Source organism: Ornithorhynchus anatinus, chromosome 2 (genome assembly GCF_004115215.2).
Source record: "Ornithorhynchus anatinus isolate Pmale09 chromosome 2, mOrnAna1.pri.v4, whole genome shotgun sequence".
Taxonomy (NCBI): domain Eukaryota; kingdom Metazoa; phylum Chordata; class Mammalia; order Monotremata; family Ornithorhynchidae; genus Ornithorhynchus; species Ornithorhynchus anatinus.
In genome coordinates, this window is record NC_041729.1 from 137,232,551 (window position 1) to 137,258,192 (window position 25,642).

General features: G+C 46.1%; 1 gene segment (V, D, J or C); it reads left to right on the plus strand.

The window, feature by feature from the left end:
• The first annotated feature begins 1,110 nt into the window (after positions 1-1,110).
• LOC114809062 lies at positions 1,111-24,769 on the plus strand. The segment is given in 3 exon segments: positions 1,111-1,234; positions 1,374-1,696; positions 22,867-24,769. Coding segments are annotated over 3 exon segments (465 nt in total).
• Positions 24,770-25,642: the final 873 nt, after the last annotated feature.

Sequence of the window (25,642 nt, forward strand, 5' to 3'; positions counted from 1 at the left end):
AAACAAAGTTTCTGCAAAGTGTGCAACTATTCATTCATTCATTCAATGCATTTATTGAGTGCTTACTGAATGCAGAGCACTATACTAAGCACTTGGGAGAATACAACAGGAAACGGGCACATTCCCTGCCCACAACGAGCTTAGCCTCTAGAGAATGAGCTCAGGGTCCATCTTCATTCCTTCCCCCACTTCCTTCCCTACTTCCATCTGTTGTGGAGTCCTGTCCTTGCCTGGGCAACTGAGCTTTCTCCATTTGGGTCACCTTCCTGGGTCCAGTTTGGGAAGGGACATGCCTGGGGGCTCATGTGAGCCCTCCATCACTCCCCACACTCCTGACCCTTGGGCCCAACCACACAGGAAGGAACTGCCCTTCACTCATGACCCCAGGGGCTCCCATCGATCCTGCTTCTGATCAGGGAATGATGTGACCAAAGGCAGCATGAGGCCTTCTCGACTTTTAGAACATCGGAAAGGTCACCACTGTGGCAGCAGCTGAGACTTTCTGAACTCTGGGTCTGTGAGCTGTGAGGAGTCTGAAGACTTGTTATTCCCTTTGTGTTTATTGTAGTTTATGTCTTTTTATTTTTGTTTGCCTTTTCTTAAATATGTCTCCTCTCCTCCTCATCCTAAGATTGTGAAGCCCTTAGGGGCAAAGGGACCATGTCTAAATCTCAGATGTGTATTAATTTTTCAGTGTGTAATACAGTGTTTTGCACCTAGGAATTACTGGAAAAAACTACTTCTACAAGGTGATCCTGGGCAGAGGGTGCAGGGGAAGGTGAGAGGTTGACTCCTGATCCCTGCACCTGGGGATGCCATGTAGGAGCCCAGACCAAAAGAGTTTTGGCCCTTGGTACAGAGTCCTGGGTCCACAGTTTATCCATGATCTTTGGGATTGAGGGTCTGCCGGCCTGGTTCAGATTCCCAAAGGCCTCTGCACAGAGGAGCACTGGCTGACATGAGCTGAATTTTAACCACAGGTTGGGGTGAGGGGCAGAGAGAGGGAGGTTCAGAACTAGATTAGGCAAGAACCACAGGAAGAGCAGAGCTGATGGTTTATTGGCTGTTTCCACCTCCCCTCTCCTGACCCCCGCCTCCAAATATCACTGCCTTGACTTCCTCCTAAACTGTGACCTGTCGGCAGACCTCCTCACTTCTCATAGCCCTCTCCTTGGCTCCGGCCACAACATGTTGGTCCAGGTCCAGCTGCTGTGGCTGCTCTCAGCTCTCACAGGTATGTTTTAACTCCACGAACTGGAGTTACCTATGAGATAGGTTTTTCTGTGAGATGGGGTTATCTGTGAAGCTGTGACTGCTCCTGACTGGCACTGATTCCCTTTGGTGACAAGTAATGTTTGTGCTTTCCTTTCCAGGATCCATGGGTGCAGTGCAGCTGGTGGAGTCCGGAGGAGGCGTGAAATACACAGGGGAATCTATGCGTCTCTCATGCCAGGGCTCAGGGTTCAGCTTTGGGAGCTATACTATGAACTGGTATCGGGAGGCTTCAGGAAAGTCCCGTGAGTTTGTCGCCAGCATCAGTTATGATGGGAGTAACAAAAATTATGCGGATGCACTCAAGGGACGATTCACCATCTCCAGGAACAACGCCAAAAGCCAGCTGTACCTGCAGATGGACAGGCTGAGAGAGGAGGACACAGCCCGGTATATCTGCCACGTTCACAGTGAGGGGATGCAGGTGAGGGCCCAGACATAAACTCCTCCACCCATCCTTTTTCAAATGCTGCCTCCAGTGCTGCTGAACAACAGCATGTGAGAGGAAGTAGTGTCTAGTTGTCGCTGGCCAGCTCACCAGAAATCTCCCTTTTCAACCACCTGTCTCCAGGTGCACCATTAAAATGTGTTTTGCTTTACTCACCCCACCCTCCACTCTCCCTCCCTCTGCCTCCTCATCCCAGTCCCTTCCCCCTCCCCCTCCCCATAGCTCCTATGGCCCTGCTGTCTCCCTGTTCCTCCACACCTGGACTCCAAACTGTCTCTCCCACATTCATTTAACATTTGTCTATCCTTCCCTTCCTCTCTCTCTGTCACATCTTCATTCCCAAAGGTCTCCCTCAAAGCCAGGTGATGGAAGGGGCAGGAATGGGGCAGGAGACACTGGGTAGGGAAGGCTGGGAGAAGACCAATAGTGACAGGGTGGTGTTGGTCATTAAAACCAGTTGACAGCGATCTTGAATTTCTGGATACTGCCTCAGTGTGGAAGTTCAAAGTTTGGGGTTTATGGGCAGAGAATCAGGAAGTTGGGGTACAGGAAACTATGGCATCACACAGTTAAGCACACTAGTTTAAAGGGGGCAAGGTGAGAGGTGGCAAGATGGAGAGTGTGGAGTGAGTGTGATAGACTGACCACTTTTTAAGAGAAGCAGTGTGAGTCAGTGGAAAGAGCATGGGCTTAGGAGTCAGAGGTCATGGGTTCTAATCCCACCTCCACCACCTGTCAACTGTGTGATTTTGGGCAATTCATTTAACTTCTCGGTGACTCAGTTACCTCATCTGTCAAATGGGGATTGACTATGAGCCTCACGTGGGATAACCTGATTACCCTGTATCTACCCAATGCTTAGAACAGTGCTTGGCACATAGTAAGCGCTTAACAAATACCAACATTATTGTTATTTTAAGGTGGTTGCTGAGGTGGCCATTCCAACTAGCTTCCACAGTCAGGATGGGATAGAGGAACTCGAGCCATAATAAAATTAATAATAATGATATTTGGTATGTGCTTTCTATTTTCCAGACACTATAATAATAATAATGTTAATGTTGGTATTTGTTAAGCGCTTACTATTTGCCGAGCACTGTTCTAAGCGCTGGGGTAGACATAGGGGAATCAGGTTGTTCCACGTGGGGCTCACAGTCTTAATCCCCATTTTACAGATAAGGTAACTGAGGCACCGAGAAGTTAAGTGACTTGCCCAAAGTCACACAGCTGACAAGTGGCAGAGCTGGGATTTGAACTCATGAGCCCTGACTCCAAAGCCCGTGCTCTTTCCACTGAGCCACGCACTATACTATGTGCTGGGGTGGATACAAGCAAATAGAGTTAGACACAGTCCCTGCCCAACATGGGACTCACAGTCTCAATTCCTATTATACAGATGAGGTAACTGAGGCTCAGAGAAGTGAAGTAATTTGCCCAAGGTCACACAGCAGACAAGTGGTGGAGCCGGGATTAGAACCCATGACCTTCTGACTCCCAGGCCAATGCTCTATCCGCTACACTACTGGGAAATTTAATTAACACCTTATATGGAATTATCTTGTAACCAAGCCAATCAGAAAGAATACCTGGAAAGCAAGTCAAGGGGCCAGGGAGTTGGTGGTTGAAGTCTTAGACCATTTGGAGGAGATGATGTTGGAGCTGTGTCCCTGGGAAAGCAGGACACTGGAATGGCTTGGAACTGTGACCTGGGAATGATGCACAGGGAGGGATTGAAGAGCATCCCAGATGGGGGTTAAGAGGTCAATCAATTAGTCAATCAATCAATCAATGGTATTTATTGAGCACTTATTGTGTGCAAAGTCCTGCAGTCCAAAGTCTTGAACTCTGGAGAGGTAAGGCTCCTGTCCCTGATAGGAAGAAAGAACCAGAAGAACATGACCCCTGGGACACCTTCAGGAAAGAACAGAGGGTCCTGGGGTTGGGGACAAGTATTAGAGCTATGGAAAGGTGTTTGAACTGGAAGGGAATGTGTCCCCTAGTTCTATGGTACTGTATTCTCCCAATACATAGTACAGTGCTCTGTACATACTAAGTGCTCAATAAATATCATTACTGATTGATTGATTGATTGAGAATACTTGCAAGAAGACTTGTAAATGTAATTGAGATCTCTGGTGTTAGTACCGACCCGTGGAAGGGCTGGTGGAGAAACGAGGACCTGGGAATCTGAGGGAGGGGGAGGGAGGCCTTTCTCCACAAGCTCTCTGTAGCTAGTCCCAGAGGGGAGGAAGCCTATTTCTTAATGATCCCCTTGCCTTCTTGAAGACACTTAGGTTTAGGAAGAGGTTTGTGGCAGTGATAGTAGTGTATGGACTTGGAATTCTCTAGGAAAAGATCCCCAGTCCCCTTGTTCTGCAAAGGGAAAACTGGAAGACTTTAGGACCCAGCATAGGGGATTGGGCTGAGAGCTCCTGATGGTGTCACAGATGTCCAAATATAACAGGGTCCTGTATCCACAGTTCTTTACTGTGGGGATAGAGATGGGAACAATTTGGGATCCAAATAAACAGAATTAGAAGCAGGGATTCATTCATTCATTCAATGGTATTTATAAAGCACATACTGTGTGCAGAACACTGTACTAAGTGCTTGGAAAATGCAGTACAACAATAAAGAGAGACAATCCCTGTCCACAGTGGGCTCATGGTCTAGAGGGGAGGAGATAGACATCAATACAAGTGAACAGGCATCAATATAAATAAATAGAATTATAGATATATGCATATATATTTAAGTGCTGCGGGGTGGGGAGAGGGGGGGAAGAGCAAAGGGAGGTGACCCGGAAGGGAGGGGGAGTTGAGGAAAAGGGGGCTTACTCTGGGAAGGCCTCTTGGAGGAGAAGCAGTGTGTCCTAGAGAATAGAGCATGGGCCTAAGAGTCAGGAAAAACTGAGGTCTAATTCCTGGCTTCACAATTTGTCTTCTGGTGGAGGGGGGATTAGAACCCAGGTCCTTCAATTACCTAATCTGCAAAACGGGGATTAAAACTGTGAGCCCCATGTTGGACAAGGACTGTGTCCAACCTGATTGGCTTGTTTCTCCACCAGTGCTAGTACAGTGCCTGGCACAGAGTAAGCCCTTAACAAATAGATGAAAAAAAAAAAAGTGGCTCCTGGGCTGGCTGCTGAGATTGGGAGGGATTGCCAACTGCCTCTCCTCTGCTCTGTCATAGCCAGTCTCTCCAGGGTGAGCACACATAGACTGCTCAAACAGTCTTTGGTTTTAAACAGGTAATTATGATAGTAGATAATTGGATAAAAGGATTCAAAAGCAATAATGGTACAAAGGAATCTCAAACCAGGACCAGGAATAAATACAGGCTCCCTCATCTTGCATCTGTTCTCCATCTAAACCCAAACCTAACCTTACACTGCTCCAGCTCCCTTAGCAGCTTCTTCGGGGGCATACCATCCCCCATTCTTCCCTGCAGTTCTCTCTGCTGACCCTTAGCTTTCACAACAAATATCAGCTCCCACATCCATTCCTTTCAAATATCTGGCAGGGCACCTTACCTCTTAGACTGTGGTTTCCCCTCGCTTTTCTAGACCATTCCTCCTTGTCCAATTCCTCTCTGGTAGATGGCTGCACACCAGCTACTGCCCCAGGTGACATTAAGCAAAAGTAAAAAAGCTTTCACCATGGGGGAGTCCTGATAAATGGGCATACTGAGTGGCCTAACCAAGGCATCACAGTGAGTAAATAAAAATGGTCAGTGGCTTCCCTGGGAAATACAAGGAGTTTCTCAGTGTGCTGGCTGGAGGAAGACTTACAGTACATCTTTCTGATGTAGAAACTGCTGAGCAACTCCACAGGCAAGCCAACAGATGTCCCTGTCCCTACGAGCCTTGGCGAACAGTGCAGAGGAGCCCAGCACTAACTCAGGGCACCTGCAACTCTCTCTTAGACCCTGACATCCATGGCTCACATGCAAGAGAGAATCCAGTACCGGAGCTCAATCCATCTAACAATCAATCAGATGATAGTATTTATTGAGCACCTAATGTGGGCTTGTAGAACACTGAACTAAGTGATTTAGAGAATGCCACAAAAGTAGGAGACTTAACCTTTGTTCTCAAGGAGCTTGCAGTCTAGCAGGGGAGACTGATACTTAAATGAATACTGATGGTATTTGTTGAGTGCTCACTGTGTGCCAAGCACTGTTCTTGTCAGACAGGAGGAAGATTAAAGCATAAAGATATGTACACAAGTACTATGGAGGAATGGATATCAGGATTTTACATGAGGGTATTAGAAACTCAGATCTATGAATAATTGTTCAGTCCATGATAATCATTTCATATAATGTATTATTAAAGGAAAGAATGGGTAGGGGTGGGATATTGTGGAAGGGGGCAGAGAATGAAGGAATGGGAATAAGGAGGAAAATAGAAATGATCTATTTTTCCCTTATTCTGGGGAATTGTCAGTTGGAAAGGGAAAGACTGGTTTGCAGAGGTGGGGTCTTGGAGCAGTGCAGGGGAAAGGCAGGAGTAGGTGGGGGAAAGGAATGAGGTTTAATTAAAATAACGAGGAAGGAGAATAAGGGAAAGAGCAGATTCCCTTCCCACCCAATTCCAGACCCCACTGAGGGAGAAGAGGCACAGATGTGGATTGGTTATCCCGGCTCCACCCCTTGTCTGCTGTGTGACCTAGGGCAACTCACTTCACTTTTCTATGCCTCAGTGATCTCATCTGTAAAATAGGGATTGACTGTAAGCCCCATATGGGACAGGACTGTGTCCATCTGGATTTACTTGTTTCTAACTCAGTGCTTAGTACAGTGCCTGGCATGAAGTAAGCACTTAACAAATGTCATTATCATTATTATTATTATTCCTAGCTATCATTCCCCTCTGGCAGGATTGATTTCAAAATTCAAAGAACATATCCTAAATGTACATCCATTTTGTTCTTTGCGAATCTCCTGAATTTCATTTTGTACATATATTAATGAAGGAGAAAAAAAAGAAAAGGGATAGTAAGTTTCTAAAACTGATAGTGAAGGAACGATAAATAAAAGAGAAGCTCAATAGGAATGAACAATAGCTACGAGATCTCGTCATCTCCTACCGCTGCACTATCTCCTCCCTCTGAAATCCCTCTCTCTGACCATAACCTTCTCACCTGCCTCATCTCTCACACTCCCTCCCCCAGCAAATCTTCGCTACTGCCCCACAGAGACCTCCGCTCTCTCGATCCCATCCGTCTTTCCAATAGCATCTCTCCTCACCTTGCCGCCCTGTCCTCTCTTCCCACTCTCGATGATCGGGTCTCCGCTCTCAACTCCACCCTCTCTACTCATCTCGACTCTCTCGCCCCCCTTTCCCTCCGCCGCTCTCGCTCCACTAACCCACAGCCCTGGATAACCTCCTCTGTCCGCCTCCTACGCTCCTATGCTCGAGCTGCTGAGCGCTGCTGGTGAAGGTCCAAGCACCGAGCCGACCTCACACACTTCAAATTTATCCTTTCCTGCCTTAACTCTGCCCTCTCCTCCGCCAGGCAAAACTTCTTCTCCTCCCTCATCGACACCCATGCCCGTCACCCCCGCCGATTGTTCCGGACCTTTAACTCTCTCCTTAGGCCCCCATTTCCTCCCCCTCCCCCATCTCTCACCCCCAGTGATCTGGCCACCTATTTCCTCACGAAAATCAACACATTCAGGTCTGAGCTCCCCAAAGTCACCCCTCCGCCTCTCCCCTCCCCCCCACCAACCCTCTCCCCTACTTTCCCATCCTTCCCTGCAGTATCCTCAGAGGAGATCTCCTCCCTCCTCGCAAGTGCCACCCCCTCCACCTGCGCCTCGGACCCCATTCCTTCTCACCTTATTAAAATCATTGCCCCTGTCCTCCTACCTTCCTTAACTTCTATTTTTAACCACTCAATCTCCAATGGCTCCTTCCCCTCTGCCTTCAAACATGCCCACGTCTCCCCCATCCTAAAAAAACCCGCTCTTGACCCCACTTCCCCCTCCAGCTATCTCCCTATCTCCCTACTACCCTTCCTTTCCAAAATCCTAGAACGAGTCGTCTACAATCGATGCTTAGAATTCCTTAACTCCCATTCTCTCCTAGACCCCCTCCAATCTGGCTTCCGTCCCCTCCACTCTACCGAGACTGCTCTCTCTAAGGTCACCCGTGACCTCCTTCTTGCCAAATCCGATGGCTCCTACTCCATTCTAATCCTCCTTGACCTCTCTGCTGCCTTTGACACTGTCGACCATCCCCTCCTCCTCCATACCTTATCTCACCTTGGCTTCATGGACTCTGTCCTCTCCTGGTTCTCCTCTTACCTCTCTGGCCGGTCATTCTCGGTCTCCTTCTCTGGCGCCTCCTCCCCCTCCCATCCTTTAACTGTTGGAGTTCCTCAAGGGTCAGTTCTTGGCCCTCTTCTGTTCTCCATTTACACTCACTCCCTTGGTGAACTCATTCGCTCTCACGGCTTTGACTACCATCTCTACGCAGATGACACGCAGATCTACATCTCCTCCCCGTCCTCTCCCCCTCCCTTCAGGCTCGCATCTCCTCCCGCCTTCGGGACGTCTCCACCTGGATGTCGGCCCGCCACCTAAAACTCAACATGAGCAAGACTGAGCTCCTCATCTTCCCTCCCAAACCCGGTCCTCTCCCAGACTTCTCTATCACCGTCGATGGCACGACCATCCTTCCCGTCTCTCAGGCCCGCAATCTCGGTGTCATCTTTGACTCGTCTCTCTCGTTCACCCCACACATCCTATCCGTTACCAAGACCTGCCGGTTTCACCTCTACAATATCGCCAAGATCCGCCCTTTCCTCTCCACCTAAACGGCTACCTTACTGTTACGGGCTCTCGTTATATCCCGGCTAGACTACTGTGTCAGCCTTCTCTCTGACTCCCTTCCTCCTCTCTCGCCCCGCTCCAGTCTATTCTTCACTCTGCTGCCCGGCTCATCTTCCTGCAGAAACGATCTGGGCATGTCACTCCCCTTCTTAAACAACTCCAGTGGTTGCCTATCAACCTCCGCTCCAAACAAAAACTCCTCACTCTAGGCTTCAAGGCTCTCCATCACCTTGCCCCTTCCTACCTCTCCTCCCTTCTCTCTTTCTACCACCCACCCCGCACGCTCCGCTCCTCTGCCGCCCACCTCCTCACTGTCCCTCGGTCTCGCCTATCCCGCCGTCAACCCCTGGGTCACATCCTTCCGCGGTCCCGGAACGCCCTCCCTCCTCACCTCCGCCAAACTGATTCTCTTTCCCTCTTCAAAACGCTACTTAAAACTCACCTCCTCCAAGAGGCCTTCCCAGACTGAGCTCCTCTTCTCCCTCTACTCCCTCTGCCACCCCCCCCTTCACCTCTCCACAGCTAAACCCTCTTTTTCCCCTTTTCCCTCTGCTCCTCCACCTCTTCCTTCCCATCCACACAGCACTGTACTCGTCCGCTCAACTGTATATATTTTCATTACCCTATTTATTTTGTTAATGAATTGTACATCGCCTCGATTCTATTTAGTTGCCATTGTTTTTATGAGATGTTCTTCCCCTCGACCCTATTTATTGCCATTGTTCTTGTCTGTCCATCTCCCCCGATTAGACTGTAAGCCCGTCAAACGGCAGGGACTGTCTCTATCTGTTGCCGCCTTGTTCATCCCAAGCGCTTAGTACAGTGCTCTGCACATAGTAAGCGCTCAATAAATACTATTGAATGAATGAATGAGATGAACTCGATAGGAATGAACTCAATGTCTACTTTCATGCTGCAGTTATTGAAACTTTAATTTCTTTCTTTGTCTTCTCTACCTGCCTTACCCTCTACCCTAAAGCCCTGCAGATTTTTCATTCCTTTTCTGCAGGTTTGTGGGGTGCCCTACTCACTGTTCCCAAAGTCCCTATACCCCTCTTGCTGCCATTGTTCATTGTTCTCCAGGCATAGAGGTCATGGGGATTAGCCTACCACTCCCTTCCTAGGGTTGCCTGCATTCATTCATTCAATCATATTTCTTGAGCACTTACTGTGTGCAGAGCACTGTAGTAAGTGCTTGGAAAGTACAATTCTGCACTAGATAGAGCCAATCCCTACCCAACAGCAGACTCACAGTCTAGGAGGGGAAGACAGACAACAAAACAAAACAAGTAGACAGGCATCAATATCATCAAAATAGTTGAATAGAATCATAGGTATATATACATTATTAATAAAATTAAGTAATAAATAATGTATACAAATATACACAAGTGTGGTGGGGAGGGTAAGGAGGTAGAGCAGAGGCAGGGAGTAGGGGCAATGGGGAAAGGAGGAGGAAAGAGGGAAAGGGAGGTCTCAATCTGGGAAGGCCTCCTGGAGGAGGTAGCCCTTAATGGGGCTTTGAAGAGGGATAGAGAGCAAGCCTGCAACTAAGGACTCCCACCTGTGGCTCCTCAAGCTACTTTTCTCCTTAGCACCTGGAACATCTCCCCCAGCCCTTACCATATGCATACAACAGGATCTTGGATCTTTACAATATGTCATAAATGCTTAATAAGGTAACATCCAAACCAAATCCATGTTAAAACCCTTTCCCTGGATCTACTATACTTCCCTCCAGGAACCTCAGTACTTCCTTGCAGGTGTCCCAGAGTTCACTTTCTTCTCCCTCTCAGGGGCAGAAGCTTCAACTCCTCCAGAGTCTTGTCTGCTTGACTTCAAACTTCCAGGGATTCTCTCCAATCCCTCCATGTGAACTGGGTCCATCCAGGTACAGCACAAGTTGTCCTCTTTTCCTCCTCTCCCAGACAGACCAGCTCTTATCCCCTTGCCTCAAGATGGCCCCTGTTCTCCTTTTTCTTTCCAACATGCCCTCCTCTCCATCTCCAGTCCTTAGTTCTTGTTGTTAGGTTAACACTTCAGGGAGAAGTACCAAAGAGTGATTCACCTGCCATCCAGCTCCTTATCCTATGTGTGGTAGCCAGTGGAACTGACTGCCACAAGCACCTTCCAACCTTCCAATGGGTACTCCCTTATCTTGGTGTTGTGGATTTGGGGAACAAAAATTCCTTGTTACACTGACCACCCCCTTGAGAATTTTGGCTTTGGCATCCACACACTCTCCAAAGATGAAAGCCAGAAACACCACCATTAGCCTGTGTCATCCTCTTCAAGTTCAGAAGACAACTTTTCACAAGCATATTTATGAATAAAAACCTCTAGTTGATGCACATGCACACTACATACACAAGCCATGTGTGTATGTGTCTATGTACTCCTTGTGTTACTGCAGAATGGAAGGGAATAAAGGAAACAGTAAGAGAATGCTCCTGAAGAAAACAAAGGGAAAAAGAGACAATCCTAGTAAAGAAAAGAAAGGATTGAGTTAATTCCTGTCAGGTTCATCTGTCATGCTCCTTACATTCATTCATTATCAATTTGGACTCTTTTGCTTTATTAATCTGTGCAGAGAATGCATTTTGTGTCCTATGTACTTCATGTAATTAATAATGAGATTATTTTATGCTTAGTTTGGTTAGTGTGATGTCACACCTCCACCATTTGAGTCCGGCCTTGCTGCTTGGGGCTCCCCCTCTTTCCTCCAAAGCTCCAGAACTTTCAGTCTCCCTGCCTGCACTCTGTGCCTCAAGACCTCTAATTGGTGAAACTCTGGCAAGAAAAGAGTTAATGGCTTCAAACCTGAAGATTTCCCATGCTCACTCACCTCAAAGGCAGGTGTGTCTGGTTTATGGGGACCATTCAGGGTCTGATTAGGGTCAGGTTTTGAAACTTTCACTCTGGAACTTCAGATTCCTATTTTAGGAAGGGAATTGAGATGACTGGCCCCTGCTAGCCAGATTGAATTATTTCCCCTCCCTACTGACAATTACAGGGAGGACCAAGTGTGGGCAAAGATCAAGGGCTTAGACAGCCAAGTTGTGGAGCCTCACTGTCCATCGTAAACTGAGGGGATGAATTCGGGGCAAGTAGAACCTGTAGTTACACAAGTCTGTTCCTCAGACCAGAACACTCCCAAGCCTCAGTAGTCCATCATTACCATTTTTGCCAGAGAGATGACCCTTGTGTGCGATTAAGGACGAATAGGAAGAGAAATGTCTCATCCTGGGAATGATTCACTCATGTCCTACATACATTTGGGTTAATTCTTCAGGGTCAATTCGACAGAGGACATGGACATCCATCAGCAACTTTCCAAGCCCCTTTATCTACCTCGCCACACCTCCCTTCAGCTAAGCCCTCTTTTCCCCCCTTTCCCTCTGCTCCTCCCCCTCTCCCTTCCCCTCCCCTCAGCAGTGTACTTGTCCACTCAACTGTATATATTTTCCTTACCCTATTTATTTTATTTTACTCTATTTATTTTGTTAATGAGATGTACATCACCATGATTCTATTTATTTGCTATTGTTTTAATGAGATGTTCATCCCCTTGATTCTGTTTATTGCTATTGTTTTTGTCTGTCCGTCTCCCCCGTTTAGACTGTAAGCCCATCAAAGGGCAGGGACTGTCTCTATCTGTTACTGATTTGTACATTCCAAGAGCTTAGTACAGTACTCTGCACATAGTAAGTGCTCAATAAATACTATTGAATGAATGAATGAATCTGTGAGCCATTCCTCTGACTCCTCAGAGGAGTGAAGGGTTTCCTACACCCGAACAGCAGCTTTTTCCATTCCAAGGGTCTTTATTTTCACACCCTTCCAGAGGGTCTCAAAGCATGTCCATGGGTACAGGTACTGAGCACATGTGGCCTACAGATCTGGCCTTATATAACTTTTGGCCACTTAGGAAAACCCTCTCTCCCAGACAGTTATACTGCTGCAAATCCTCCCTGAACTTCCGTTTGTTTTTGGGCCATTAATAATAATAATAATTTTGGTGTTTGTTAAGTGCTTACTATGCGCCAGGCACTGTACTAACCACTGGGGTGTATACAAGTAAATTGACTTGGACGCAGTCCCTGCCCCACATGGAGCTCACAATCTCAATCTCCATTTTACTGATGAGGTAACTGAGGCACAGAGAAGTTAAGTGACTCAACCAAGGTCACCCAGCAGTCAAGTGGCAGAGCCAGGATTACATCTGATCAGTGGTCGGTCCTCCTGATGGGATGTTCTGGGACTGGCCAACCTGGGTTTACTGCCATTATGTGGCCAGAGACAAAGACCTAAGTGATGGGAAGGGTTAGGGAGCCTGGGTCAAACTCCCCAGAACAGCAGAGTGCAGGGGGTCAGAGCACAAGTTCCCATTGCTGTGGGACTTTGGGCTGGGAAGCGGGAGGGGTAGGAAGTACTCTGTGAAAATCAGGCCAACCTCCACCTGCCATTTGACTTCAGAAGGCATGGAGTAGTGGAGAAGGAGATAGAGGAGAGCTGGGACTAGGGGTCTGATCTCTGAGGAGAGGGAGAAAGAAATGTGAGCCCTGCAGTACTCTGAGTTCTCTGGGTTGTGCGCATGTCTGCTTTCATTCCCACCCACCTCCTAGATGCAGGGCTATCCTCTACTGTCACTGCTGACATCGAATGCCTGCATCCCAGGAAAGCTGAAACTTCCTGCTCCTCCCCTTCCTCCTGGGCACCGCGAACACACTCCCATTTGGGATCTGGGGCTCTGCCTGGCAGCACAGCCAGCACAGCTCAGGTGAATGACCCTCACCACCCTCAACATCGGGCAGGTGGTTCACTCAGGTAGTCATTATATGCCTGGGTAACATCCATACTCCATTTGCCCTCTTAGGGAGATGTCACCTAACCACAGACTATGAGATGTCATGAACTCATGAAGTGAGGGAAGGAGGGAGGGAGGTTTAGTGTAGGCCATGTATCACTGTGGTATATATAGGAACACAGTGAAACTTCCTCTGCAGGATTCTGTACAAAACCCAACAGGTGTGAGAGGATGTAACAAGCCTCCACTCTACTGGAGGATTCCAGTGTGACAGCCAAGTCAAGACACCATCATGCCAGGCTCTGCCCACCTCACTCCTCAAAATATATCAGGCCTGGGGGGAGAATCCTGGATTGCCACCTCAGGGCCCCAACCATTCCCTCTGGAGGACAGAAGGGAATAGGGCTCCCTAATATAATGAGATGAAAAAGAGAGATAGAGAAAAACACAGAAAGACTGAGGCAAAGAATGTGAGAAACACAGAGGCAAAGAGAGAAAGAGAAAATCAGAAATCAAGAGACTGAGACTCAGATTCAGAGTGAAAAAGGAAGAGAAACATATTGACCAAGCAGATATAGCTCCAGAATCAGAGGGAAAGACAGTAAGAGATCCAAAGAGACAAGCACACACAGCGAGAATCAAAGAGAGATAGAAGCAAAGAGAAGGCATAATGTGATAGAGAATGAGAATGGAGGGAAATAGACAAGGGCTAGAAAGAGAAAGAGAAGGACTGAGGAAAGAGAAATACTTCAAAGGTGCAGAACTGAGAGAAAGAGAAACAGAAGGACCCTGAAACACAGACACCAGGAGGGACAGACTAAGGAAAGTAAGAGAAGAAAGACAGTGTAACAAAGTCAAAGTCATCCAAAGACATGGAAAGTAAGACAGAATGAGATAAGGTAAGAGAATTTGAAAGCAGAAGAAAAATCTGGAACAGATTAATCCAAAAAAACATTTAACCAAGACTTTTGGCATTTGATAAGGGCACTAGGATGACTGGGGCGTGTATGCATAAAACAGTGTATTTGTATTGTACTTGGTAAGCGTTCAATAAATTCCACTGATTGATATAAGCAATCAGCTCTCCCCTCCTTCCTACCTCACAGACTTCCTAACTCTCAATCAATGGTATTTAAAGATGTGCTAGCCTTTGGGTTTCAAGTTTCTACTTTCTTGCATATAATTGCTCCACTCCTCAATGTATTTCCTAGGCACTGGAATTCTGCTACAGTGTTTATCTTTTTTCCTGCCCAGAAGGAGAAATGGTGTGGCCTACCAGAAAGAACATGGGCCCTGGAGTCATAGGCCCTAGATTCTAAACCCAGGTTCTGCCACTTGTTTCCTGGTGACCTTGGGCAAGTAATTTAACTTCTCTGTATCTCAGTTTCCTCACCTGTAATATGGGATTAAATCTTGTTCCCCCCTACCTAGACTGCAAATTCCATGCAGGACAGGGACTACGTCCAACCTAATTAGCCTGAATCCACCCTAGTGGTTAGGTCAGTGCCTGGGACATAGTAAGCACTTAAACGAATATGGTAAAAACTATACATACATTTTTTGTTATGCTACTGGCTTCCTTGAGTGCAGGATGATACATCACCTATGTTTTGGGAGTTACCTCATCTGTAAAATGGGGATTAAGACTGGGAGCCCCGCGTGGGACAACCTGATTACCTTGTATAAACCCAAGCGCTTATAACAGTGCTTTGCACATAGTAAACATTTAACAAATGCCATTTTTATTAGTAGTAGTAGCAGAGTGCTTCTCAACTGGTTACTGAAAAATGTCATTAACCAGATATTCTTAACATCACAATGTGGCTTTGGTCCACAGGGTGGACACTAGATGTGATTTTTGTGAAATATAAGGCACAGGAGGTGTTCAGAAAGCAGCTCCAAAGCGCCATACAATTTTCTTATATTTTACAGAAGCAGTGGAATTTAAGCTTCTCGAGTACAGACACTGTGTCATTTGAATTTTAGGTAGCAAACTCTCAAGTACTTTGTACTACAGAACTAGGATAATGAGGTTGCCCCATGTGGGTCTCACAGTCATAATCCCCATTTCACAAATGACGGGACTGAGGCACAGAGAAGTTAACTGACCTGCCCTAGGTCATACAGCAGACAAGTGGCAGAGCCAGGATTAAAGCCCAGCTCCTCTGACTCCCAGATCTGTTCTCTATCCACTATTCCATGATGTTTCCCATGGAACTCTGGGAGAAAAAGGCCCAGGCCACAGAGCAGTGAAGTGACTTGTCCAAGGTCACAGAGTGGCGCAGGCAAGATTAGAGCCCTAGTCCTTCTGACTCCCAGGCCCATCTTCTATCCCCTAGGCAACATTGCTCTGCAGTTTCCCCATTTGCAAAATGGAAATGATGATGCTGCCTTTTCTATGAGATAGAATGCTTTTGAAATAGAATTCATAAATAAAATCAAAGTATTACTACACTGATGCTCTGACTGTTTGACTGTTGCAGAGAAAGGCAAGGACTAGAATCAGTTGGACCAAGGTCAAAGGTATGAGAGGGCATAGCTGTGGAGCCCTACTGCCCATCAGAAGCTGAGGGAATGAACTAAGAGGCAAAGAGAATTGACAGTAAAAGAAATCTGCTTCTCAGACCAGCCCACCCCTGAGCCTCAGCAGGCCACCATCACCAGTTCTGCTGGGGAGCCAAAGTTTGGGTGTGACTGAGGATGAATAGGAAGAAAAATGTCTGGTCTTAGCACCATTTGCCCATGATTCACACAGATTTGTGTTAATTCTTAAGATCTGTTTGTTAAGGGAAATTGACATCCTTTGGAAACTTTCAGAACACCTTTACCTGTAGCCAATCCTCCACCTGCCCTGTCAGGGAGATGTCACATGTCCCCAGATCATGAAGTACCCTACCCTGCCAGGGAGATGTCACATGACCCCAGATCATGAGATATCCTGAGCCCTGCATTCGGAGAGGGGAGGGAGGTTTAGTGTTGGCTATGTATCACTGTGGATACTGGAATCACAGTGAAATTTCCTCTGCAGGGCCCCGTGCAAAAACCAACAGGTGTGAGAGGGTGTAACAAGCTTTCACTAAACCAACCTTTCATTTGCCACGCTCTGCCCACTTAACTTCTCAAACGGTAGCAACAGTGGGAGATCAGAGTGATAATCAAGTCCGCATCCAATTTCCCACAAGATGGAAGGAAAGGAAGTTCCTTAACACTGTGGGTCGAGAAAGAGAGAGAGAGAGAGAGAAAGCCTGTTAAACACAGAGGCAGAGAGAATAAGAAACAGAGAATCAGGAATACAGTGTCAGACCAAAACTAAGGTGCCAAGAAGAACAGAGGTTCTTCACTCCCTTTCACTTCCCATCCCTCTCTTTCCTTTGCTCTGAAGACCATTTCATCCACCTCTACCACCCACTCCAGTTACTAGACATAATCTAAGCCCCACTTTTCCTTATCTCTTACTTCCTTCTGCATTGCCCTGACTTGCTTCCTGACCTCTTCCCCCCTCCTAGCCCCATGGCACTTATGTACATAAGTGTAATTTCATTAATTTTATTGGTGTCTGTCTCCTCTCCTCTAGATTGTATAAACTAGTTGTGGGCAGGGAATATCACTGTCTATTGTTGTACTGTATTTTCTCCCAAAGCTCCTCCTCCAACTTTCTGATCCATTTGATTCCTCTCCTACATTCCTTCTTCCTTTTTCATTCATTCATTCACTTGTATTTATTGAGCACTTACTGAGTGCAGAGCACTGTACTAAGCACTTGAAAATTACAATTCCACAATAAAGAAAGATTTTCACCGATGACCTCTCTGCTGTCCATTCCCTCTCAGTCCTCAACTCCAATGAGCTCCTGTACCATCCCACCTCAATCACACACCAATTTGGGGACACATTTGTTCTCATCATCTCTAGCCACTGTACAACCTCTACCCATACCAACTCTGAAATTCCTCTATCAGACTACAACCTCCTCATCTGCTCTTTCTCCCACATACACACCCCCATAAATCTGTCCTGTTCCCTCATAGAGACCTCCAATCTTTGAAATTCATCTAGTATTCTAAAGTAATCATTCATTCAGTCAATCATATTTATTGAGTGCTTACTGTGTGCAGAGCACTGTACTAAACACTTGGGAAAATACAATACAATAATAGACAGTGACATTCCCTGCCCACAACATGTTTACAATCTAGATGGGGGAAGACATACATCAATACAAATAAATGAAATTACACTTATTCATTTATTCAATAGTATGTATTGAGCACTTACTAAGTGCAGAGCACTGTACTAAGTGCTTGGAATGTACAAATTGGTAACAGAGACAGTCCCTGTCCTTTGATGGGCTTACAGTCTAATCAGGGGAGTCAGACAAACAAGAACAATGGCAATAAACAGAATCAAGGGGAAGAACATCTCATTAGAGCAATAGCAAATAAATAGAATCAGGGTGATATACATCTCATTAACAAAATGAATAAGGTAATGAATAAATAGGGTAATGAATTACCCTATGTACATACGTGCCATGGGGTTGGGGGGGGGGGGAAGAGCTAAGGAAGCAAGTCAGGGCAATGCAGAAGGGAGTGGGAGATGAGGAAAAGTGGGGCTTAGTCTGGGAAGACTTCTTTAAGAAGATGTGCCTTCAATAAGGCTTTGAAGTGGGGGAGAAGAGGGAGGGTATTCCAGGCCAGAGACAGGACATGGACTAGGGGTCGGCAGCGAGACAGGCAAGATCAAGGCACAGTGAGAAGGTTACTCTTTGAAGAGTGAAGTCTGCAGGCTGGACTGTAGGACAGAAGCAAGGTGAAGTAAGAGGGGGAGAGGTGATGGACTGCTTTAAAATGAATGGTGTGGAGTTTTTCTTTGTTATGAAGTTGGATGGGCAACCACTGAAGTTTTTTGAGGAGCAGGGTGATAGGTTCTGCATGCTTTTGTAGAAAAATGATGCAGGCAGCAGAGGAAAGTATGGTCTGGAGTGGGCAGAGACAGTAGACTGGGTGGTCAGCAAGGAGGATGATGCAGTAATCCAGGTGGGATAGGATAATGATTGTATTAACATGATAGCTGTACTAAGTAAAGGGTGGATTTTAATGATGTTGTGAAGTCAGGGCAGACAGGATTTGGTGATGGATTTGAATATGTGGATTGAATGACAGAGAGGAATCGAGGATAACACTAAGGTTATGGGCTTGTGAGACAGGAAGGATGGTGGTGCCAGCTACAGTGTTGGGAAAGTCAAGGGGCAGACAGGGTTTGGGTGGGAAGTTTAGCAGTTCTGTTTTGGACATGTTAAGTTTGAGGTGACAGGAGGACATCCAAGTAGAGATATCTTGGAGGCAGGGCAGATGCCAGGCTGGAGAGCAGGACTGGGCTGCTCAGGGATGGAGATGGAGATTGGGGTGTCATCTGTATGGCAGTGGTGGTTGAAGCCATGCCCGATTTAATCTCCAAACTACATTCTCTTAGCACACAAACTGACACTCTCGACACAACTCTCACCACTGAGCTTAACTCCTTCACTCCCCTGTCCCTCCACCGATCTCATACCATTAAACCACAACCCTGGATCACCTCCAGAGTACATTTCCTCTTCTTCTGTGTGCAAACAATGAACACTGCTGACAGAAATCCAGACACTTGGCTGACCTCACCAACCTGAATTTATCCTCCTCGACTCTGACTCTGTTGTCTCTTCCACTGTCAACAGCACTTCTCCATCCTATTTGTTTTTTTATGGCATTTCTTAGGTGCTTACTATATGCCAAACACTGTTCTAATCTCTGGGGTAGTTATGCAAGATAATCAGGTTGCATATAGTTCCTGTCCCACATGGGACTCACAGTCTTAATATCCATTTTACAGACGAGGAAACTGAGACACCGAAAGTGAAGTGACGTCTAAAATCACAAGCCAGAAAAGTGGTGGAACTAGGATTAGAAATCAGGTCCACTGACCACCAGGCACATGCTCATTCCATTAGGCTAGGCTGCTTTTCATGACTCTAACTGACTCTCATTCCCATTGCCCCTACAAACCATTTCATATGTTAAACTGCCTCTTCAAATGTCCTGTACCCCAACACCTCATCTCTCCCCTAATGATCTAGCCACATTTTTGATACATTGAACCCATCATGTGTGAATTCCCTTAAATCTCGACTGCTCTTCTCCAGTCCCTTCCTCATCCCTTCTTGAGTATCTCAATTTTCCCAGTAGTGTCTCAAGAGGAAATCTCTCACCTCCTCTCAAAATCTACCCTCTCCACCAGGGACCCTGACTCCATCTTTTCATACATTATTAAACGGGCTTCTTCCCCACTGCTTTCAAACATGCTTATGTAACCCTTACCCTAAAGAACTCCTCCCTTTTCTCCATGGCTCCCTCCAGTTATTGCCCCATCTCCCTCCTGTCATTTTTTACCAAAGTCCTTGCTGCTGTCTCCATTTCCACTCCTCCAATTCTCTCCATGATTCCCTGTAATCTGGTTCCATCGCCTTCACTTCATGGATCCTGCCCTCTCAATTCACCAATGACTTTCTTCTTGCCAAATTCTTTGGCCTTTAATCCATCCTGCTATCTTTGACACTTCTCACAGAAATATTATAATTATTAATATTAACTGTGACTTCTCTGACATTGCTCTCTCCTGGTTCTATCCTATCTCTCGGCTCTTTCTCAATCTCTTTTACAGGCTGCTCCTCTGCCTCCCAACATCTGACAGTGCAGAATCTCTCAAGGCTCAGTTCTGCATCCCCTTTTATTTTTTACTTACACCCACTACCATGGAGAACTCATTAGCTCCAACCAATGGGGTATCAACAGATCAGCATAGAGTCAGCCAATCAAGAAAGGAGAGGCTTTTTTTGAGCTGAATCTCTAGAAGAACATGTTAACGTGGAAACAGCAAGAGTCCTGCAAACAAAACTGATGGCATGATAAAAGATGGCCTTAGTGTGTGCACAGTGTGGCCAGGTTAGAGGGACACACATTGGACTTTTCAGCCACACAAGCACTCATAAGGGAGCGTCACTGTCAAAAGCAGCTCCTTCAAAGAGTACCCATTCTTCCTCTATGTGGGAGCTGCTTTCTTGTAAAATCCCATGTTAAGAATAATGCATTCTGCATTACTTACCCTCTGTTCAAATCTACATGCATGCTCAGACCTGATTCTCTAAAGATTGATCTCATTGCTTGTTTCCAAACCAGTTTATTGCTGGAAGAAAATTCCCTAAATTCCTAAGTGTTCCATCTATCATGCAAAGTGAAAACTCTATGTTCAGCTACAAGTGAGCAACTTCCACTAGGTGTCACTTCTGTTCTGAGTAACATCACTTGTCAAAATCCCGTTTTCACCATCACGTTTAGTGAACATCACACTCTTTGAATGCCTACCAATTTCTCTTTGAATACCTACCAATTTCCAGGCAAACAACACTATTTTAAAATCCCTTCACCAACTCTCCCACCCTTTCCCTTTCCTTTGTCCCTACCTTGCATTGCAAGTAGGTCGGAGGGAAGAGAGGTAAAAGGAAAGCAGTGTGGGCTAGTGGAAAGAGCCAGGGCCTGGGGGGTCAGAAGGATGTGGGTTTTAAGCCCAGATCTGCCAAATGATTGCTGTGTCATCTTGGACAAGACACTTATGCCTAAGTTTCTTCAATTGTAAAAGGGAGATACCTGTTCTCCCTCATACTTAGACTGTGAGCCCCATGTTGGGCAGGGGCTATGTCTGACCTCTATTATACCGATCCCAGCACTTATAACAGTGTTTGATACATAGTAAGTACTTAACGACTACCATAAAAAAGATAAAGTGTAAGTTCCAGCAGTATTGAGCAAGGGATTCAGTTCATTCCTATTGTGTTTAATCTGTCTGATTTGTTTCAATCATGCAATGTCACTTACTCTATCTAGTTCTTACTTTCACTTCATTGAGGCCTCCATGTATATTGACAGGGAAAAATGTATTTCATGTAATTAATAAAGAACGAAATTTGTTATTGATTTCCTTGCCTTCCTCGGGCTCAAGCCTGAGGCAGTGACCCCTTGCTGTTTCCATCATGGAGCTAACCCCAGTCCCTACCCCAAACCTGGGTGCCCTAGGGTCACAAATGTGAAGTCTCTGCTGCCATGAGACATCCTTATGCTCCTGCAATCATCTTCCTCACTCTTTGTATTCTCCCTGTTTCATCCCGGTTGCCCAAAATGAGCTCCTCTGTACAGAGATGTTCTGAGCCATTTCAAACATAGAGTCAAGGTCAACACCCCTTTCCCCCTCTTCCTTCCCAGCCTCAGGTGTCATGAAGCCCACATAAGGTGCTGGTACTCCAGTGAGATGCCCTCAGGCTGATGCAGCAATCCTCCAGTCTCCCTCTCTTCTCTCCTCAACTCAAGTCATCCCCATTGCCCAGAGTAACCTCTGCAGCACGGGGAAAGGATCATCTTGAGGACCTCACTTTGTAGAGCTGCTGCCTCAGTGGAGAACCACAGCATTGAGTGTGCCTAGAGCCCATGCTTATAATGCCCCTCCTCCACCTCATCACTAGTCCTGGTATCCAGCTCCACTGTGAGACTCGACCCAGTGACTCAGAAGCATCACTCCTTACCACATACACACCTACATCTCAAAAATGATGTGCCAAGATATGTTCCCCAACACTATCCTGGAAGGCAGCCCCACAGCAATGTCTGGAGTGACTGCCACCTTTGGACACCTCCAGCCACTCCACCATGGAATTGATCCTAGTACCCAGTTTTTTCCCAAAACCTTCGTATTGAGTGGATATTACCCTGCTCCATCCACCCCTGCAACCTATGGGCCATGTGGATCTAAGATGGCAATTCTAGTGGAGATGTTAGTGGTTCCTGTGGAGTTGGCCCACCAGTGGGAATGTTGGAAGTGAGACCAAGAACAGATGGTTATATTAAAAACCTACATGCATACATGGGCCATGCTCAATACCTGGATCAACAACCATGTGCTGAGACCGTCTGGGTAGAAGAAAGATTCAAGTTGGCTGAGATGGAGCAGACTGTTGTCTCTGTCTTCTCTATGATGCACATCTGTTTTTCTCTTATCTCCACTCCTCTCCGATCTAAGTCTGGTCTTGCTGCCTGGGGCTTTTACTTTCCTGCTCCTTAGTTCTGGTTGCTTGAGTCTCCAATGCCTGGGTACTGTGCCCAAGCCCCCAACAGTCTGAAACTCAGATAAACAAAGGACTGATGGTTCCAAAACCTAGAGTTTCCCATGCTCCTCACCATAGATGCAGCTGTTCAAGGTGATAGATGAGTTTAGCATTCATCTCTAATGCTTGCATCAACCCCAGCTTTTAGTAGGGAACCTAGCACATATTAATTGCTTAACAAATTCCATAAAGAAAAAAATAATTTCTAGGACTAACCACCCAAACAGTGAGATCAGCATTTTCTCCCCCTCCACCTGGTGCTCTCTCTGAGGAAAGGCCAGAGTCCTAACTCCAAGCACCACCCACTCTTTGCAGGAGGACAATTGGAGCAGGGTCACAATACCTCTAGATACTGCGGCGGTTGGGAAATTTCTCATATTCTGGGAATGGGAGAGAGCAGGGATAAGGTAAGCTTTGTCATTTATTTGTACTTTTCTCCATTTTTTTCTACCTTCTTAGATTGTAAGGGCCTTTTGGCAGGGACTGTTGGCAATTTATATGCTATTTTAAGTTCCCAAGTGCCTGGTGCAGTTCTTATAGACTACTGAAGAAATAGCACAAGATCTCAAAGAAACTACCATCATCATCATCTTTAAGAAGAAAGGGCAAAAATCAGATTGCAGCAATAAGTGAAGTGTCCCATGCTGGCATGGTCTAAGCCAGAGGACTTCCATATTGGCTGCTACAGTATTGTGTCAATTGGATGCTCTCAAGTTCTCGATTTTTTGCTGTGCATCAGATACAGGAGAAGTGCAGGGAGGAACTCCAAGACCTTTAAATATTTTTCATAGACCTTACATAAACATCTGATACGATCAGCACATCATCAAGTCTCTGGAAACTACTAACTAAATTTGGCTGCCCTATAAACATCAGGATTCTGAGACTGCTTCATGATGGTATGGCTGTTCTGATCAGAGCTGAGGTAACCCTGTCTGAGCCATTCCTCATTGCCAGGGGAGAAAGGCAGAGCTGTGTAGTGGGCCTAGTCCTGCTCCACCTGTTCTCTGCAGCTATGGTGGAGGATGCACCAAGAAGATACAGATGTTAGAATATGCTTTCACATACCTGGGAATCTCTTCCAACTCAATAGACTTCAAGCATCATCCAAAGTTTTGAAAATGGTCATTCAAGAATAGCTGTACAGCTAGGAACCTTCATCCAAGGAAGTTGTATAATTAATTCACTGTAAATCAGTTCACTGAATCAGTCAGGAGCTATGGGCTGACAACAGAGTTAACATAGCCTGCACCAGAGAAGCCACACACCATCCAAAGTTCATGTTGGCAACACAGAGCTAAGAACTGTGACAAAATTATGCTCTCTAGGAAACTCACTGACCAACGTTGCAATGATGAATAAGTAAACAGAAAATAAAATCAAGAAGCCCTGCACATCTGCTGGAATATTGTCAGAGTATAGCAGATATACAGCATCAAGGTTTCAGAGCAAGTTAGAGGTCGACAGAGTTGCTGTGTTGTCCAATCTTTTCTATGGCTGTGAGATCTGGCCCCACAGAGGCTCCACATCTTGAGCAGTTCTACCAGTGTCATTTACATACTATTCACAGTATCAAAAGGCAAGATAATATCATGAACATTGAACTTATGGAATGCTATGTTCACCTTACCTCAGCTAAACTGAGAGTGCCATGTGAGGAGAATGAGCTGCAGCAGGATTCCCAAACAACAGCTGCTGTATGGAGAGTTGAAATTGGAACCTGAAATCAGGGAAGGGAGAAGAAATGTTTCAAGGTCACGGTAAAACAAAGTCTCAGAAAATACTTCATCCAAGATGAAAACTCGGAGTGAATGGCAGGGACAGACCTGCATGCCACATTTCCATCAAAAAGGAAGTAGTTCTCTGAACAGTAACTCTGAAACGAGCAGGAGATGAGGAAGCAGAAGAGGAAACAGCACCAGGCACTCAAGCATTATGCCCAACAACACAGAAAGAGAAGACCCCTTTTTGTTCGTCCCAATATGTACAGGATGGGGACCCCCCACATTTATCTTTTCAGTCACACTCCCAATCATTGTTCAACTTCACCATCAGTGTTTTCTTTGAATACAAAGGAAAATTGTATATAGGTCTGTGCACAAACCAGAAGCACCATAAATAATAGTAAATAAGGCTATAAATAATATCACCCATAGAAGTACATAGGTCCAGTGCTATATACTCAGCCAACTAATAAAGGAGGTAGAATGAAAACTAATATTTGTTAAGCACTTTCTGTGAGCTGCACTAGCTGCTAGACTATGTACTAGGTAGTCACACTGGACTCATTCTCTGACCCACAAGGGGTTCACAGTGTAAGTAGGAGAGAGACAGATGAGGAAACTGAGGTACCGAGAAATTAAGTGACTTGCTGTAGGTTACCCAGCAGGAAAGTGGCAGAACCAGGATTAGACCCAGGTCCTCTGACTCCCAGGCCTGCGCTCTTTCCACTAGGCCATGCTACTTCCCACAGTACACTGGAAGACAAAGGCCCGGGCTTGGCTTCTGAGTCAGCCACATAACTTCTCCATGTCTTGGTGTTTTTTTTATGGCATTTGTTAAGCACTCACCATGTGCCAGGCACTGTACTAAGTCCTGGAGTAGACACAAGCTAGTCAGATTGGACACAGTTTATGTGCTCCATGGGGCTCACAGTCTAAATTCCTATTTTACAGATGAGGTAACTCAGGTTCAGAGAAGCAGAGTGACTTGCCCAAGGTCACACAGCAGCCAAATGACAAAACTGAAATTAGAGCCCAGGTCCCTCTGATTTCCCGGCCCATGATTCATCCACTAGGACACACAACATTTCAGTTTTCCCATTTACAGTATGGGAATAAAGTTGTCCGTCTTTACTTCATAGAACCGCTATGAGGGCAAAAATGATTGAAGTAATTGGAAAATGGTTTGGAAATAGAATCACTAGAGTTACCCTGATGCAATGATTTTATGGCTGCTGTAGAGGAGGCCAGAGGCAAGAATTCTTAGGATAGACCGAGGTCAGGATGTGAGAGAGCAGAGCTGTGGAACCCCATTTTCCATCAGAAGCTGAGGGGATGAATTCAGTGCGGAAGAAAATTTAGTGTGACAG